The 19,747-nt window shown below is 49.2% G+C and overlaps 1 protein-coding gene across 4 annotated transcripts in view; it reads left to right on the top strand.

Annotated features, from left to right (window-relative positions):
- The window catches only part of rapgef2b (Rap guanine nucleotide exchange factor 2b), a gene marked incomplete at its 3' end in the record, with an annotated part of 84,330 nt that overhangs the window by 10,567 nt on the left and 54,016 nt on the right, over positions 1-19,747 (top strand). For all 4 annotated transcript variants that reach the window (XM_084459507.1, XM_084459508.1, XM_084459506.1 and 1 more), the window contains exons 2-4: positions 12,159-12,229; positions 14,387-14,443; positions 19,439-19,522. In XM_084459507.1, coding sequence (XP_084315633.1) covers positions 12,159-12,229; positions 14,387-14,443; positions 19,439-19,522 — 212 coding nt within the window. The remainder of the gene's footprint in view (positions 1-12,158; positions 12,230-14,386; positions 14,444-19,438; positions 19,523-19,747) is intronic.

Raw genomic sequence — 19,747 nt, 5'->3', positions numbered from 1 at the left:
AGAGCAGACTAGCAAACCCAACCCAGGGCAGACTAGCAAACCCAACCCAGAGCAGACTAGCTATTACCCCTCTGTGGAACTGTACAGTATACAGTAGCTGATTCATTGGTTACTCTCCCTCAGTTCAGGCACTAAGTCTTATTTAATTGGGCCCTTAGAATAAATGCATTTGCATTCGACCAATCATACCAAGACACTGTACCATTAAATTGTTCTGCTCAGATTTGAACCAACGTATCTCATTCACTTGTTGTCTTGATTTTGTCTTTCTCTTTTCACGAATAGATTTTCGATGTGATGTTATGCAACACTATGATTGCATGGCACCTCTTTCAAGGCCTTGTTTGGGTGAGATGGAGCGGATTTCATTTGGCCGGACAGTTGGCTTTGTTCCCAGTTTCAGACCTGCTACGATGTGGATGAATGACAGAGCTGAATGATCCTATTGTTTCAAGTGTTTAGAGTCCACGTTTTAATCCAGTGTGGGGAGGGGCTTATAGGCTGTGTGGGGAGGGGCTTATAGGCTGTGTGGGGAGGGGCTTAGAGGCTGTGTGGGGCGGGGCTTAGAGGCTGTGTTAAGGGAATCAGAGGCTGTGTGGTCCGGGGCAGCGGTTGAGTCATGGTGGTGATAAGAGGTTGTGGTCAGTCATGGCTGTACAGTTAAGATATCAATGTGGTCAGAGATGTGGCAATTGTTTCAAAAACCGTTGAGTCATGGCTATTCTTTGCTTTGGTTTGAGTCACTTCCTTCTTGATTTTCGACTGCTAGCGTTTGGCTTAGAGACTTCTCGTATCTAGTTTTCAGCCAAAGTTATCAGTGACCATGGCAAATCCATTGCCGTGGGTTACCAACCACACTTACTGTAGTCACGGCCCGCTCATAAAATAACACTCAGCACTAATTAGATGTGAGTTCCTATCAGTGTCGCTTGACTAATGTTGTGTGGATAACGTTAAAACAACAGCAGATTGAAGACCTGCGGGCTAAAGCCTGTTTACCGGGGACAGATTGGCTCACTTGCACCCAAAGGGGTGACGGTTCGAGTGTCACGTCCCCTTGATACGCCTCATATTCAGTGATGTCTGCACCCTGCATAACACAGGTGTGCAAAATGGGATGTGATACCAGTGATCTCTCTCACTCATCGTTGTCTTCTACGTCCTACGTTCTACGTTGTCTTCTAAAGTACGTTGTGTTCACCCCCCCCCCCCCCCCCCCCCATTTGTAATGTGAAACCCCACCCTGCATTACTTTGACTTTCATTCCCATAACGTGTTTGTTGTCATTACCCCTTCATCTGTGTTGCTGCAGTCAAAGAAGATTGTTTAGAGATTGTTTAAGTGACAGCTTGTTGGTATTGTTATTGTTGTTGTTACCACATAGCGGCTTCACTCTCTGGAAAAGGTGAGCATGGTCGTGAATAATGCATGATTATTTACAATGTCAATTATTCAAAAGGTTTCGGTTACTTGATTTCTAGTCAGGGGGCGGTGTAGTTTGCCAAAATGTGAAGTGTTGGGCTGAATTTTACATTCCTTACCAGAAAGGCACTTGGGTTCATGGAGTTTCCAAGTGGTGGGTAGTGTTGGGTGTGATGTAATACAAATTATTTACTAAAAGGGAGAGAACGAGAGAGAAGAGGCATAAATTAAGTGCTTGACTCGTACTGAATGTGTGTTTTGCTGAGGCCTACATTGGCTTCTTGTAGCAAAAGGTCCATTCTCCTCAATAGACATCCTTCACAGTATTAAATTACATTTTTACAAATTATCTCTTAGTAGCCAGTGGCGTTTTCAAAAACTGCATGTCCGAATGACAGCTTCTAGCTTTGAATCTCCTATTCTCAGTTATTCTACTGTATGTGTGAGAAAAACAGACATTTTATGAGAAGAACATGCTGTGTGTGTTTACTATCAACTAAACAACTTGCTCCTTGCTCACATCAATCAGATATCACGTTTCTTCAGCTCTTGCTGAAACCTGTTAATAGGCCTACATCTCTCTTACGGGGAGAGACTACCTCTCTCTTACGGGGAGAGACCATCTCTCTTACGGGGAGAGACTACATCTCTCTTACGGGGAGACTACATCTCTCTTACGGGGAGAGACTACCTCTCTCTTACGGGGAGAGACCATCTCTCTTACGGGGAGAGACTACATCTCTCTTACGGGGAGACTACATCTCTCTTACGGGGAGAGACTACATCTCTCTTACGGGGAGAGACTACATCTCCCTTACGGGGAGAGACTACATCTCCCTTACGGGGAGAGACTACATCTCTCTTACGTGGAGAGACTACATCTCTCTAACGGGAGGAGACTACATCTCTCTTACGGGGAGAGACTACATCTCTCTTACGGGGAGAGACTACATCTCTCTTACGGGGAGAGACGGTGATTCCTGTCACATTTAGATGTTTTGGCTACAAGGCCGTTCAAGGACATTGGGGAAGCCTACCTAATGCAAACCACACGCACACAACGTTTACAACATCCTCAACATCTGTGTTGGTTGGACACGGCCACTCAACGTGTGTGAGGTCGAAGGTCAGGAACCCTCACCCTTCATTTCCACATGCAGCCGTTCAGAGAAAATTGACTGTTGCCTGAGAAACAAGCTTGCTTTATTGTTGGCTAATTTGGGTTTTGGGATAACGATCAGTAATTTAACAAAGGACAATGAGGTCAGCGTTTGAGTGGACTCTCCCCGTGTTTTGGACTTGGCACCCAGTCACCCACCCTGAGTCCTGACTACCCCCCTTGCCAATGTCAGCTCAAATGATTACACTACCTCATCTCTTGTTGAGGAGTGGTTAGTTGCCACCGAATGGTATACTCACAAAAGCCCCTACAGCTTATGAATATTCATGAACAACAGGAGTATCAGTGAAACTAACAGAATCCAAGGCAAGGCAAGTTTATTTATATAGCACATTTCAGCCACAGGGCAATTCAAGGTGCTTTACATGAGACATTACATTACATCCAACATTAGAATCCAACATTATATTTTGTTTTCCACATCTCTGGTGTGTCATGGTCTTGAAGAAGTCTTGAATGATGAACTCTTACATTCTGTGTCTGTCTACTAGTGTCTGATTTAGCACAGTAGACCTGACCTATAACCTTTTTATTACCAGGTGTTCCTGGATGTGATGGGTTGTTTGTGCCCTAGATTTGACTCCATCTTAGTATTGAGGAGAAGGTGAGTTTGGAGGCTGACGTGTTACTGTTACATTAATAGAGTAGATTATCAAGTGGATGAAAAGACTGCCCGCCTCCTCCTCTTTGCTTGGTTGCTAATCTTAGCGACTAAATGTTGACACTTTGCCGTGTGTCAATTACAATTTAGAATGTCAACTTAATTGGAGTTTGTTTTTCAAATCCACACATGGATTTGTTCCAGGTGGATCTCAGATTAGGATGTAGTCCCACCGAGCGTGGACATGCAGCCATGTTGCTTCAGGACTTGTTGGTTCTTAATGGTTTTATTGTGGCATCTGAAGTTGATGGTGCTAAGCTCATTCACATGCCTGCTTGATACCGCAGGAACCCCCCCCCCCCCCCCCCCCCTCCCTCCCTCCTACCTCATCCACACCCCCCCCCTCCCTCGTTCCTCATCCACACCCCCTCCCTCCCTCCCTCCTCATCCACACCACAAACAGGTTCCTCTACTACTGACATCATTTCCTAGAAATGGGCATTTCTACTGGGTTTTCCATTTGGGTTTTCCTACACGTTTTCGACCAATTTCTATTGTTAAAGATGATTAAATATTGTTAGATTGTCTGTTCCGTTAACGTTACTTGTCTATGTAGCTAATGACTGTATATGTAGCTATTGACTGTATATTTATTTGCCCAGGGACTGCGGGTGGAAATTAGCTGTTTAGCTATAACCTTGTACAGTGCATCTCTCCCTATTCTATAGGGTAAATGTCTACTGTACGTTGTCCCTGTCTTAAAAATAAATAAAATCAATCAAAATCAATCAATCAATGCTAACGAGGGCTAAGAAGTTGTGTTCTGTCGCGCGCCAGGGAGAAGCTGATGCTATGGCTGACGCTGGGTTAACATTAGGGCTGGGTATCGAGTCGAATCTCAAGAATCGATTCGATTCCGATTCACAAGGTTTGGAATCGATTATCACGATTCAATTCGATTCGATTTAATATCGATTCGGTTAGTGTTACTAAAACCTGTTTTTTTTTAGCTGTAACCTTAATTACATGACTGCCAAGTTATGCAACACATCAATACTACGCCTGGGTATCGATACTGATTTCCAAAAATGAATGAATGAATGAATCATTGAATGAATGAATGAACTATTCATTCCTTAATTTATTCATATATTCATAAAAAAAAAGATAGATGGGAATCATTTGATTCAGAATCGATTCAGAATCGATGAATCGATTTTTTACCCAGCCCTAGTTAACATTGAGTTTTACTAACAGACACTTGGCGGCTGGCTCTGACCAGGACCCCCTGCAGAGAGAACGTGGAGTCCAGCTCCGTGCTGTGACCTTGTTCTGGAACATAACGGCTCCACCTGCTGCCTCACAGCCCAGCGGATAAAAATACCCCTTCAGGCTTCACACTCTACAGACTCAAGGACAGCTACTGGCCTCCTGTCACTCAGGCATGCACAAACAAAGGCACACACACACACACAGACATCGGTGCGTGTGTGCAACACATTTGCAAACTCATGTGGGACACACACACACACACACACACACAGCGCCTCATCCACAATGACATTTACCTCTCCAGGCATCGTACCTTTGCCCCAGACGTGTGTCTTCTTCATTATTCGGGGATAAACTGCTATCGTTGCTCTTTCTATACACCCGGGGGGGGGGGGGGGGGGGGGGGGGGGTGTGCTCCCGCTTGGCACACTGACACAGACGGACCAGAGCCATAGTGCTGAACAGACAGTAGTATATTGCCATTTGCACATACTGCACCGTAGGCAGCTTGACCTTTCAACCTTCAGCGCTGCCTAACTTACTCGCAGCCGTCCGCGTCACACAGCGGCACGCTCGCTCGAGCACCGCCCACTTTTGCTCTTTCCAAATAACGACACCGACCGTTGCACGAGGAACGGAACCGAGCGTCGACGCCACGTTTAGTTCTTCTCGGTCACACAGGCAAAGAAATAAGGATAATACTAGCGATATCCCACGCCATACACGCCACACGGAGCACTCGGACATGACCGCTAGTGAGCGAGCGAGCGAGCTTGGGTCTTACTGTAGCCCGGAAGGCAGGCGCCAGAGAGCGGTCTATCTTAACGGATGACCCAAATGCTTCTTCCTCTCAGTATGCCTACCTCCCTCCCATAGGTTATAGGCGGGGGGTTGTGGGTTTGACCCCCTCCAGGCCTTGTAGTGTGTTATTTGTGTGGACACTGAGGCATTTATCTCTTCAGTGTCATCTGAGGAATGCGGGCCTCACCCCACGGCCTGACACATAAGACAGGCCCCTTTGCTGTCACGGTAACGAGATCCAGGAATACCGCCACGCGATTGGCCGAACTATTAGGGGGAGAAAAGTCATTAAAAAAAAGGTCAACATTAAAAATGCTAGCAGGTGGCAAATAATAATAATTTTTTAAATATATATTTGAACCCTAAGCAAGACTAACTGCCCGTGGTAACGCAGAGGAGAGGCATGAGGGAGCACCACTGTGATCACAAGTGAACGATTGTTGGGAATCTAGGTCGGCCTTCCAGCGAGGATTAACTTGTGCTTTTCTCAGCTTTTCTCAGAAAGCACAACAACAACACCCACAACGACAACAACAACACCCATGTTGTGCAAAGCAGCACCGAGATCGAAGCAACATTTCACTGTACGCTGTACATTTGCACGTGACAAACGACATACCTGAATCTGAAAGGCACTGTTCTCAAAGCAAGGTGCCGGCAACCGGGTGCCACCGGTGTCCCAGGGGGGGGTGCGTTGTTACGGCGCTTTCGACACCGCTCGCTTGTCACCATGGAACCAGACGTCACATGGCACGCTAACAGGATAGCGCTCAATGTGAAACCTTGTTGGCAGCAGCCACAACTCCCCCATGCCCCCTTGTCGCCGTTTTCCCATCTTGGTGTGCTCACTCTCATGCTCGCACCTCAGCAGCCCCGTCTGCCAGGAGGCCTGGGGGGGGATTTGGACAGACCCTAGGCCTGGGGGGGGGGGGGGTTTGGACAGACCCTAGGCCTGGGGGGGGGATTTGGACAGACCCTAGGCCTGGGGGGGGGATTTGGACAGACCCTAGGTCTAGTTAGGGGGGGGGGGGGGGTTTGGACAGACCCTAGGCCTAGTTAGGGGGGGGGGATTTGGACAGACCCTAGGCCTGGGGGGGGGTTTGGACAGACCCTAGGCCTAGTTGCAGATGACTCTCCTATTCATGGGTACCAAATGTAGTCCAAGATCTGCCATATTTGTGGCACCTTCACAGGTGTGTCAATTTGTCTGATTGCACAGGATTCTATGCACTAGAGCCAATTAGACCACTTGATACACCTGTGGAGGACACAAAGACGGCAGGTCTAGGACGAACACATCCATGGTCTAGGATGACAGGTCTAGGACTAATACATCCATGGTCTAGGATGACAGGTCTAGGACTAACACATCCATGGTCTAGGATGACAGGTCTAGGACTAACACATCCATGGTCTAGGATGACAGGTCTAGGACTAATACATCCATGGTCTAGGCCTTCATTTGGTACCCATGAATAGAGATGGAAGATGAAGATGGCACAGCTTATATAACGCAGGGTGAGAGAGCGGGTCATTGATTTACCCAATGAGTTCAACGCACCCAACCAAACGCTCATATCAGCCAGTCCTTAGGGTTTATGGCTAAACGACGTTTGCCATATCTTTTTTTTTTACATGCAGCGAAAACCAAAGATCACTTTTATTGATGACTATCCCTCATCAAGTCATCTGCAAGCATTCATGTGCACATTTGTTCAGTGAATATATTATAGGCGGAACCTAAAGTCTCTTTATTTGGGTCTGGCCCCGATAGGGAATAGGGACCTGGAATATGTAGAGAGTGGGTCGTATGCCCACCTCCCTTGTTCCCTGTAAAGCGCATTGTGTTGCCTCTGGGTATGAAATGCGCTATACAAATAAAGCTTTGATTGATTGATTGATTGATTGATTGATTGATTGATAGGGCCAGGTCTGCAGAACTGTCCTTTTGTAGTTGATGGAGCCTCCATGTTTATCTCTCTCACAGCGACCTATTGTCTCCCAGGTTGAGGCGTTCTCTTTGATGCCTATCCAGGATCTGTGTGATTAGATGTAGGGGTCCGCGTTGAAGCGGAACCAAATGAATAAATGGATTGTCCATTCGGACCGATGAAAGCACCAGCCAGATGAAGGCCTGCTATCTTGTTTGCAGACACGTTGGTGTCGGGAGATAAGAAGTCTTCTCCATTTTGGCTCACGCTCTGGTTCACCCCTCCATGTCGTAGCAAGTGAAAGGAAGGGATTTGAGGTGATTGCTGGTTCTGTAATGGGAAATAAAAGACGATGGTATAAAATGTAGGCAGGCCGTGATTCTTAACCCACATCTCAGGAGCAGCCAGCGCAGTAGAACACGCGATTGTGATCAAAACAATCCTCCAAACCGCTTTGGAATTATGTTTCATTCGGATGTGCATTCTGAGGTAGAACAATCACGGTGTTAGCTCAACATCGCCACTTCCTTGAACCCCCCCCCCAGCTGCTGATTGTCATTCCTCTCTGCATGTTGGCACGGTGCCCTCGCTGCACCCTTCCCTCCGGGACTCACATAGCTGATGGAGAAGGATTGTGCTCATATTGTGTTTGGGGCCCCCAAAAAGGGGAACACAAGGCCTATCATTGTTTAACCCCCGTTAAGCCCCGTCCTGGGAGGAAATACCTGTGATAGTTCGTCCCCCAGTAGGCCGGCGCTACCACCTGAGTCACACCACGCGTGTTGGGTAATAGACACCTGTGATGTATTTGGTTTCGTTCAACATGAAACATCCAGGAAGTATGTACGCTAACAAAGGAGAATGTGTACTAGCTCACCCCGCGTTCTAGCGTTCAGGAAACAGGCCGGCGCGGAATGTGAAGCTTGTACAAGCGGCTTGGGATGGAATCCCGCTGTCTTACTAAGAACAGCATTTCGTGTTTGTGTGGCCCCTGGAGGGGCGGGGGGGGGGGGGTGTCTAGCCATGTTTCTGGAAGGATCAGGATTTGAACGGAGGAGGTGGAGGGCGACAGAGTCCTGGTGTAGGCCGGTACTTTCAACCCCTCCGCCTCGTATTTCATCTGTCCAGCGTACTGCTGCACTGGCTCATAACTAGGGCTGGGTATCGACTCAGATTTCAAGAATCGATTCGATTCCGATTCACAAGGTTCAGAATCGATTTTCACGATTCGATTCGATTCAATATCGATTCGGTTAGTGTTACTAAAACCAGATTTTTTTTTTTTGCTGTAACCTTAATTACATGACTGCCAAGTTATGCAACACATCAATACTAGGGCTGGGTATCGATACTGATTTCCAAAAATGAACGAATGAATGAATCATTGAATGAATGAATGAACTATTCATTCCTTCATTTATTCACTCATTCATTGAATAAAAGATCGATTTTGGGATTCATGAATCGATTCAGAATCAATCGATTCAGAATCGATGAATGGATTTTTTAAACCCAGCCCTACTCATGACCAAGTGACTGGGTGGGGTGGGTGTCTACAACATGGTAGGGCTCGGATCAAACGCTGGGGTGGCTTCTCGCTATCCCACCTCTCTCTAACCTCTGGGTGATGGGTGATGTCGCAACAGTGTGACTCAGACGACCATACAAGGCCGTCTGGAAATGCCCAGCCAGGAGCCCCATGACACGGAGGGCGAGGGGAATTCTGGGATGGCGGCATCTAACTTACCTCTCTCAAGGTGTCGATTGTCAGGGTCGTCTCATACATTTGTCACTGTTCATTTCACAAGTAGGGATTATCTCCTCGCTGGGTAAATATTGGATAACTCAGGTTAAATACTGTGTGCGTGTGTGCATGTGTGTGTGTGTGTGTGTGTCTGTGTGTGTGTGTGAGCGCATCATCCACATCTTGACGCAAGACCGTCTCCGAGACGTCCGCCCTGTGTATTTTACGGTCAGTCTGAACATCTCAAATGGGGTCCAATCAAATGGGGGGGGGGTGGAAGCAACCGGCAAATGCCAGAAGAACGTGGTGGAAAAAAGGGGTCCTTTACATTCCTTCCACAGAGCCAATCTCAAGAGCCAATCTGAAATATTTTAGAGCGAAGCCACAATTGATGGTTGTGCATATTTCTCTCAGTGGAGCCCAGGGAGAGCGGCAGCTTTTTCTCACACTGTGATGTCACTCGTGACGTGAAACAGCTCGCCACCTAGTGGCGGATCACTGTCAGGACGACCAGGCTGAGGTTCCGTCCTGGAGAGCGTTTCCTTCCTTCCCACCTCTTAGAGATGACCAGTGATTTGCATCGGACTGTCTGAGTGGATGAGCAGTACCAGACTCTGGCCCTTCACAAAGCCCACTGCCTCTCTCTCTGACAGCTGAGAAAGGGTGGGTGCTGGGAAGAATGCATTGTGGGTGTTCAAGAGGACATTCCTCCATTTTATCATCATATGTCAACCAGTGTGTACAAATTCAAAGTATACTCTTGCTGGTGATTTAGATTTTAGGCTTTTATTGTGTCTCACATTCAGTTATATATGACTGTATATCTTTACAATACTATTTTAATTTCACAATCAATTAGTGACATTTATATATTTTACACAAGTTGATTATTATTATTTTTTTTATTACTTTTTCCATTACTACAGTACATGGCATTACATGCGACTACAGTACATAATCATTGCAAAGTTTCCCTTGCCACCAGTAGGTGGCACCAGAGGGCCAAACATTACGCCCGGCAGACAGACAGACTTGGCTCGCCATGTCCAAACAGCGACCACAGTCAGAACACACGGCTTCAATTACCGACACTGATATCACTGCATGATGTAACGAGGGCTAGGTAACTCTATGTAAAACACAGCCCTTTGTGTTCAGGTCGAACGGAATGAAACGGACCATTCCTCTTCAGATGTGCCACTGTCACCGCTCACCTGGCGTGGTATCACAACAACGTAGTCATCTTTTGTGCCGCCGGTCTATATACAGAGCGATGAAATCGTTTAGTCATGTGTCCTCGGCTTCAATTTCTTCATAGCTGTTCTCTGCGCAGTTGTGTTTTTTAAGGTGGTATCTGAAGGTCATCTCAAGCAAACGCACCCCGCCTCTCCCCACCTTTTAACCCTTCGCCTGGACAGCCCTGCGGTCCCCTCCCCCTTTCCTCCTCCTGGTCGCTCCTCCACAGAGCCCAGGGTCAGCCCGCCAGACCAGACCAGCGAGAGGAGACGCCACCGTCCTGTTCATCGTCATCTCAGCTGGCGTAGAACCAGCCGGTCACTCTCTGTTCTCCTCTCCGCGCGGCCGGGAGTGTCCAGGGCGGGGCCAGCCTCCGGACCTACTTCGGAGGCTCGTCCGGCCACGCCCGCGCCAGGGTTCGTCCGCCGGGCTTCGCTCGTCCTCGTCCCCCTCTAGTGGTGAACGGGCCACTCCCGCCGTGAATGGGTGTGTGAATGGGCGAGTGAATGGGTGTGTGAATGGGAGAGTGAATGGGTGAATGAGAGGCCATTGTTAAGTGATTTGCTGTTGAGGTTGAAAGACGCTATATACGCGCAGTCCATTTATCATTTACCATAGCTATGGTTTATTTTTGTGTATTTATTTGTCCAGAATCGACAAAATAGCAATGACTAGAAGGCAGAAACCCGTCACAACTGGTTTCTGTAATCAAGCCTGTTGTGTTCCAGGCGACTATGTGGGCTGTTGAGCTTCACTAGCTCCATTTCACAAAGACAATATTTGAATAGCTCCTTTCACTGGAATGCTTGTGTGTGTGGGCCTCTGTGATGAGGCGGGAATGTGTTTAGTGTTCGGCCAGGAGGATGGCAGAGGTGTGTGTGTGTGTGTTTGTGTGTGTGTTTGACCGCGTTTGTGTATTTATCAGGGCCGATTGTCCGGTGGTGCGTCGCCGGGGTCACACTGGTGTTTTGGGGTGGTTGAGAGCGAGTCCTCTGAACACAGAGCCTCTCTTGTCGCGTCTACCTCCAGTCTCCAACCGACTAACAAAGAGCACACAGTTGCCGTGCCCACACACACACACACACACACACACACACACACACACACACTCACACACACACACACACACACACACAATACTGTCCTCAGTGTGGCGGGCCCAGTGTGTAGTGTAGTGTACCAGAGACAGTGGAGCGGCTGTGTGGACCGCTAGCTCTCAGAGACGGCACTTTAATTCACCTCCATCTTGGATCGCTGCCACCGACAACCTGAGACTTCAATTGGTCACTTGATGAGGCCTCTGAATGGGGAGTTTATAGTTGTGCAGTGTAGTGCTTTCTCCCCCCTCCCCTCGCTCCATCTCTCCCCCCTCCCTCGCTCCATCTCTCCCCCCTCCCTCGCTCCATCTCTCCCCCCTCCCTCGCTCCATCTCTCCCCCCTCCCTCGCTCCCTCTCTCTTTCCCCCATCCCTCGCTCCATCTCTCCCCCCTCCCTCGCTCCATCTCTCCCCCCTCCCTCGCTCCATCTCTCCCCCCTCCCTCGCTCCATCTCTCCCCCCTCCATCGCTCCATCTCTCCCTCCTCCCTCGCTCCATCTCTCCCCCCTCCCTCGCTCCATCTCTCCCCCCTCCCTCGCTCCATCTCTCCCCCCTCCCGTCCCTCCATCTCTCCCCCCTCCCTCGCTCCATCTCTCCCTCCTCCCTCGATCCATCTCTCCCCCCTCCCTCGCTCCATCTCTCTCCATCTCATCTCCATCACATTTCATCACTGGCGCTTACTGCCTGCCGCTCCTGGCCCCACTAATCACGTCAGACCGTCACACCTACGGCTCCACCAAGTGCTTTCTTTAGAACGGGGCACCTTGTCATATTTACTGTGTGCGGGGCACCTTGTCATATTTACCGTGTGCATAAACACCATTGTAGTATTTGCCATGTGAAAACTAACATACGTTGTCTCTCGCTTCCTGCAGGACCTGGAGATCGTCTACTCCTACTTGCACGGCATGGAGGCCCTGTCCAACCTGCGAGAGCACCAACTCAGGTGGGGGTCCGTCTCCAGCACCTCACACCCCCACCGCCACGCCCTGTTTACACCCCCACCACCGCCACGCCCTGTTTACACCCCCACCACCACCACGCCCAGTTTACACCCCCACCACCACGCCCTGTTTACACCCCTACCACCACCACGCCCTGTTTACACCCCCACCGCCACGCCCTGTTTACACCCCCCCCCCACCACGCCCTGTTTACACCCCCACCACCGCCACGCCCTGTTTACACCCCCACCACCACGCCCTGTTTACACCCCCACCACCACCACGCCCTGTTTACACCCCCACCACCGCCACGCCCTGTTTACACCCCCACCACCACGTCCTGTTTACACCCCCACCACCGCCACGCCCTGTTTACACCCCCACCACCGCCACGCCCTGTTTACACCCCCACCACGCCCTGTTTACACCCCCACCACCACCACGCCCTGTTTACACCCCCACCACCACCACGCCCTGTTTACACCCCCACCACCACCACGCCCTGTTTACACCCCCACCACCACCACGCCCTGTTTACACCCCCACCACCACGCCCTGTTTACACCACCGCCGCGCCCTGTTTACACCCCCACCGCCACGCCCTGTTTACACCCCCACCGCCACCACGCCCTGTTTACATCCCCACCACCACCACGCCCTGTTTACACCCCCACCGCCACGCCCTGTTTACACCCCCACCGCCACGCCCTGTTTACACCCCCAACACCGCCACGCCCTGTTTACACCCCCACCACCACGCCCTGTTTACACCCCCACCACCACGCCCTGTTTACACCCCCAGCACCACGCCCTGTTTACACAACGTGCTCAATCCAGTTGTTTTACTCGAACTGATGTATTGATGTACATTGATGTATTGTAATTGACTTGAATTGATGTGTATTGATGTATTGTAATCGACGTATTGATGTGTGGCCTGTATGAAACCTTAATGACACTGTTTGAGACATCGCACCAGGCCACGTTCAGACCTGCCCCCCCCCCCCCCCCCCCACCCCCAACAAGCTCTGCAAACAGTGCATGTCTGGAGTCATTTCCCAGCATGCCATGTGTGCATACATGTGGATTACACTGGAGGGGAACAATACGGCAGCACATGACCCAGGAGCGCCAGAACATTCCAGAGCCTGACCCCTCTCCGCGGCCCCCGCCGGTCACCCTGGCCGAGCCCTAAAGAATGTCCCCGCGCTCCCAGTGACCATGTCACACTTCTGCCTTTTTAACAGAAAGAAATCCCGCCAACCTAAAAATCCCACTAACTATGGGATTATGGTATAGTTCGTTTTTTTTTGGGCATCTCATCTGTGAGGAATGTGTTGTTTTCTTCTGTGGTATTTCATACGGACTTGTTTTTTTTCCTGGGGCTATTTTTCAATCTTTGAGGAAGTTGGAAATGACAAGAGCTTCAAGCTATTTTGGAGTTTGTGCTTTTTTTTCTTTCATCACTGTTTACGATAGTTTGCCACGGGCGAAGTTGCGACTTGAATGAATTAGTAGTACAGAAGTGGAATGTGACTACCAAGACAAGGCTCCCTGTCTTATCAGCGGCCAGAATGTAGGCCACTTAACGTCCGTCGCTGTGGTGATTGATGGCTGGCCGTGCCGTTAGTGCATAGTAGACCTACATAACACTCATTAAGGCCCACATTCATTTTGATACATGCCGATATTAGGGCTGGGTTTAAAAAATCGATTCATGAATCCCAAAATCGATCTTTTATTTAATGAATGAATGAATAAATGAAGGAATGAATAGTTCATTCATTCATTCAATGATTCATTCATTTTTGGAAATCAGTATAGATACCCAGCCCTAGTATTGACGTGTTGGCAGTCATGTAATTAAAGTTATAGCAACAAAAAAAAACAGGTTTTAGTAACACTAACCGAACCAATATTGAATCGAATCGAAATGAATCGTGATAATCGATTCTGAACCTTGTGAATCGGAATCGAATCGATTCTTGAAATTCGAATCGATACCCAGCCCTAGCCGATATCCTGTTGACCAACATTTTCCCAACTTTATCCCCTAGAAGTCCAACTTTATACCCCAAATCTTTGCTCTAACCACGGGGCCGCTGCAGAGCAGGGTAAGGTAATGACTGCTGTTGTCTCTCTCCTCTCTCTCCCTGTAGAATAATGTGTGAGACGGTGCGCTACGAGAGACATGACGCCAATGAAGTGCTCTACTAGTAAGTACACCCTGTGTGTGTGTGTGTGTGTGTGTGTGTGTGTGTGTGTGTGTGTGTGTGTGTGTGTGTGTGAGGAGCCTCATTACAAACAATCACTTCTCTCCCCTCGGGGAATTACATTTTGTATTACAACACCAATCACGGATAGTGTGCGTGTGTGTGTGTGCGTGCGCGCGCGCGCGTGTGTGTGCGCGCCCGCCCGCTTGTGTATGGCGATACAGTCATCCAAGGTGCTGTGTGTTCTACCATCATATACCCGGCATCCCCATGACAACGCATGTAGCTAAGGGTTAACCTGAACCCCCACCCGAGACATTGAGTCATCAGTCAGCCTTATTGACACACGGGGACGTCCCCCATCCATAACGGCAGCGCGCAGATGGATGTCCCCACCTGGGGGACCATAATGAAAACAAATGACGTGTGAGCGCGGGCGCCGCCCGTTACTCCAGACCGCTCCTCTGCACCAGTGAAGCAGGGAGACCTGGAAGACGTTCCGGAACCAAACATCTATATCATTTGATCCACTTCACACGTCGCTGGGCAGCGGATCGAGTCTCCAGACTGCGGGTTTTAGCGAGAGCGTCTTTTCATGGTGGTTTTTGGAGCAGCGTGCCGCCCGGCGCCGCTCACCTCGTGTGTTTGGGTGTTTTTTTGAAGCCCAAAGCCCGGACACACCCCACAGCGTTCCTGGGAGCAACGCAGAGCTCTGCGGTCCAAACCTACCCCTGCACCTCTTCACTAGAACCCCCCCCCCCCTGGAGCACCCTGGTAGTTTAGTGCCCCCTTGGAATGAGCTGCCTATTTTATTGACACACACACACACACACACACACACACACACATACACTCTTGCAGACACCAGCTTGGAGCAAACTAATGCACAGATGCACTGTAAGCACACCCACACACACATACACACACACTTGCACCCTCTCTGTCACACACACACACACACACACACACACACACACACACACACACACACACACACGTGCGCGCAGATAGACTGGGAGTTCACTCTCCTACCCCCCCACCCCCCCCGCTGCTGGGAGCGATGATGGAACAGTAATTGACAAACCCCAGAGTAATGAGTCATATCAAACCAGGACTGAATCGTTTACTTCTTATTGTTAAATAATGTTAATTTATTATTCATGTGATCTGACTGGAAATGTATGATTTTCGGAGTGTGGATGTACAGCTGTTGCTATGACCTATTCACAAAATCTGCTCCGGGTGACCTATTAAATTGATGTAAAGGTTTTCCATATCACATGAGGCTTCGGGTGCGGCCTTAATCAAGCTCAAGTGAATAGCAAGAAGATCACTAGTGTGAATAGAAACAGCTAATTAACCCTATAAGGTCCTATAATTAACCCTATAAGGTCCACAGGGGTCTTTGTCCCTGTCTTCTGCTCCCCTCTCTCTCTCTCTCTCTCTCTCTCTCTCTCTCTCTCTCTCTCTCTCTCTCTCTCTCTCTCTCTCTGAGTGTGTGTGATAGTGTGTGATAGTGTGTGTGTGTGTGTGTGGGTGTGTGGAACAGATGAAACTAAAGGAATGCATCTTAGCTGTAGTCTTATTGTAGGATCCCTCACAGGTCTTATTGCATGCTGTAGCAGGGACTGTCCCTGAATGCCCTAGTGAGAATGCAACACACACACTAGCACACCCACATGGTCGCTTGTCTGCGTCCTCATTGGCTAAGAGCAGCGGGGGGAGAGAAGGCGTGTCTTCTGGAACCCTGCTGCTAGCTTGCTTCAGGCTAACACCAGGACCCTTCATGCAGTTTCAGTGTGCCGTGCGTGTGTGTGTGTGTGTGTCTGTGTGTGCGTGCGTGCGTGTGTGTACGTACGTACATGGGCTCTTAACGTGTGTTTGGTGTGCACATTCACGCCCTGGTCCTGTATAATGTGTGTGTACTGACGTATTCATATTCCTGGGTGGGGGAACCCACTTCTAAACCCCCAGGTTGTGGTTCTTCCAGATACATGCATGGAGCACATATGAGGAAAACAAATTTGCTCTCCTCGTGGAGAATTTGATTATGAGCTTTTTTTGGTAACAGAACAGTATTTTGATCTATTTTGAACACAATGGCACCACGCGGCCGTGAGGACTGAACGTATTTCCCTGGAGCGCCGACGCCCAGCATTGCTTCATCCCTCGTCCTCCGGTATTCTGTGTGTGGTGTCGGTATCGCTGGTGAAACCATTGGACGTACAGTATTAGTGCTATCCACAGCGCTGCGTGTCTGGTTGTGTGATTTGATTTGATTTGATTCACTTTATTTATCCCGAAGGAAATTAAAATGCCACGTAGCTCATAAAACAGCCATAAAAACAACACAAGACAACAATACACATATAGAAACATACAAGATAAGGACAGACCAAAAACATCAGACATGTACGTTGTTAAAAACAATGGATGTGTTGTACACCAAGTGATCTCCAGTTAAAAGCCATAGTGTCATAATGGTGCGTTATTAATAAGTGCAATCCCTGTGGCCACGCCCAGATTGTGTGGAGTTAAGTCGCCGGACGTCAGACCCGGGTCAATGTTTGGACCCTTCCTTCCCACACCAGAGTCCCTTTGTGTTTCAGAAAGGAAGGAGGTACCTTCTCAAACGAAAATATTGACGCAGAAAAAACGCCATTTCCCCTTCTTTGGCTTCCGACAACGCGGCCACGCCCCCCCCTCGCATGCTACATCTCCAGCTGTGTAAACCTCTCGTCCTCTCGCTAAACGCCTCCCCGGGGATCTGAGTCGTCGCCGAGCGCATCGACGATGGTTTCCAACGTGTATCGTGACCCAGTTCAGTCAGGCTGTCGTGGCTTATGAGACTCTCTCCTCTCTCTCCCTCTCTCTCCGTTCCTTCCTCCTCCTCCTCCTCCTCCTCCTCCTCTATGATATAACTTTATTGTCAGCAATGCTGAAATTGGTCTTGCGACACAGCTCACATATGCAACATATAACAGTACACACGTGACAAACAAACAAAAAAGTACTACATCCATACACACACACACACACACACACACACATACATACATACATAGGCCTACATACATCCTACTCTCCTCCTCCTCTCTTCCTCCTCTTCTCTTCCTCCTCTCCTCCTCCTCCTTGTGAGAGAGGGAGCGTCTCAGCGTGCCGCCTTTAATAATTGAATATTTAATTTATGCCGTCTCTGACTGCGAGGGAGGAGACGGAGGTAGAGGGACAGAGAGAGGGACGGAGGTGGAGAGACAGAACTAGAGGGATGGAGATGAAAAGACAGATGGAGGGATGGAAGGAGGAGAGTGAGGATAATTGTAAAGCAGTAGAATAGAGAGAGAGAGGGAAGAGAGGATTCTGGGGGTTTTCTGAGAGAAAGGGAGAGAGGGGGGAGAGAGGGGGGAGAGAGAGAGAGGATTCTGGGGGTGTTCTGAGAGAAAGGGAGGGAGGGAGGGAGGGAGAGAGAGAGAGAGAGAGAGAGATGGGGGAGGGAGAGAGAGGATTCTGGGGGTGTTCTGAGAGAAAGGGAGGGAGGGAGGGAGGGAGGGAGGGAGGGAGGGAGGGAGGGAGGGAGGGAGGGAGGGAGAGATGGAGGAGGGAGAGAGAGGATTCTGGGGGTGTTCTGAGAGAAAGGGAGGGAGGGAGGGAGGGAGAGAGAGGGGGGAGAGAGAGGGGGGGTTCTAGCTGTGTCAGTACATGTTAAGCTCTGCCTCATTAGTCCCAGAATCAAAGTGTGAGAGAACAAGTGAGGAAGGGGGAGGAGAGAGACTTTGTTCTTCATGGTTAAAAAAAAAAAAAACTCACTCAGCGCTGGGAGTAGGGTGAACATGTGTGTGCGTGTGCGTGTGTCCGTTTGTCTCATCATGTCTCACCGTGAGTAAAAAGTACACCTGCCTCATAATCATATTTGCCATTGATCTCCTCTTAACTGCCCCAGGCCTCCCCAGGTGGGGGTCAGTCAATGCACTGCTGACCACTCAACACTAATCCAGTACCCCGCGCCATTAGCACCAGCTAGCTTTAAATGGAAACCGATGTCCAGACAAGCACTTTCAGCTCCTTAGCACGCGTGGAGTCAGCTAACTAGAAGCACAGACAGATGTAGTGTCCTTCCAATAGTCCTGACCGCCCCATAGTGACCGTACTGTATGGCTGGGGTCCAGTTCTCTTACCGCCGCCTGATTTAAAATGAACGGATGGGTTTAAGCATGGGGTCAGCTGCACCAGTCCATCCCGTTAGGTATCCACAGGGGGTGGAGGTGCGTTGTGAGTGGCAATGTCCAGTAAAAAAAATCACCTCGTCACCTCACCCTGGTGTGAAAGGTCAGGGAGGCGTGCTGCCACTGTCCATCCCACCGACACGCAGCTATTTCTGTCATTAGGCCAAGAAATCCTTCCTCAGAGCGCAGAGCTGTGACGTCGTATCCTTGTTCCTTGTTACCAGAAAGGGAACAGTTTTGTGTTTTCTGTTCTGCGAGTTGTTTCCTCCTCCCTCACTCCCTGCTTCCTCTGTCTTGTAAACGGACGGTTTTGTGCCGCCTTCCTAGGTGTCTATTTGAATCTGCTTCTTTTTTGGGGGAGAGAGAGAATTCTTTTGATGGACTTCTGGACGTTGTCTTCTTCGGCTTGGAGTCGGCGTTGCCTTTGAGCTACTTCAAACTGCAAGCGTTGCGATATCCTAACATAAGGGTGCCAGCTAAGCATTTCTGAAGCTTGACAACAGTCTGTGTTGTTTGCGTATACGTGCGTGCGTGTGTGTGTGTGTGTGTGTGTGTGTGTGTATGTGATTGTGTGCACTCGTATGTGCGCATCATCCATTGTACCACGAGAAGACAGCGGGTTGAATCAGCGAGGGTCAGTTTGAGTTCACCCTGTCTGTGAAGTGTATTGTGGGATGTGTTGTTCACTGGGGAGTAGGTGCAGTGTGTACAGTAGGAGATTTGTGATTCAACACCAGTTAATTTACAGTATCTTACCTCTTTCTCTCTTTTGCAGTCCTGATGACATGGGAAGCTGCTGGTACATTCTGCTCTCCGGCTCGGTCTTCATCAAGGAGTCCATGTTTCTCCCGAGAAGCAGGTATGAAAGTCAGACTTGTTGAATTTGTTTTTTTCATGAACTGTTCTGCAATATTCTGTCCAGTCTTTTGATTATGACTTGACCAAATCAGTCTGCAGGTAGGGAACCAACTAACTGAGATCAAATGCCAAAACGTTAGCTTACGTTACTGTATATAACTCTGAGATTAAGCAACGGACAATATTGAATTTGTACAACCTCTTCTCCAAAGGGGGGGTGTCTTGA

This window comes from Borostomias antarcticus, assembly GCF_949987555.1.
Source record: "Borostomias antarcticus genome assembly, chromosome: 28".
In the NCBI taxonomy this organism is placed as follows: Eukaryota; Metazoa; Chordata; class Actinopteri; order Stomiiformes; family Stomiidae; genus Borostomias; species Borostomias antarcticus.
Note: the sequence above shows the minus strand (reverse complement) of the source record. Positions and strands in the feature narration are given on the sequence as shown.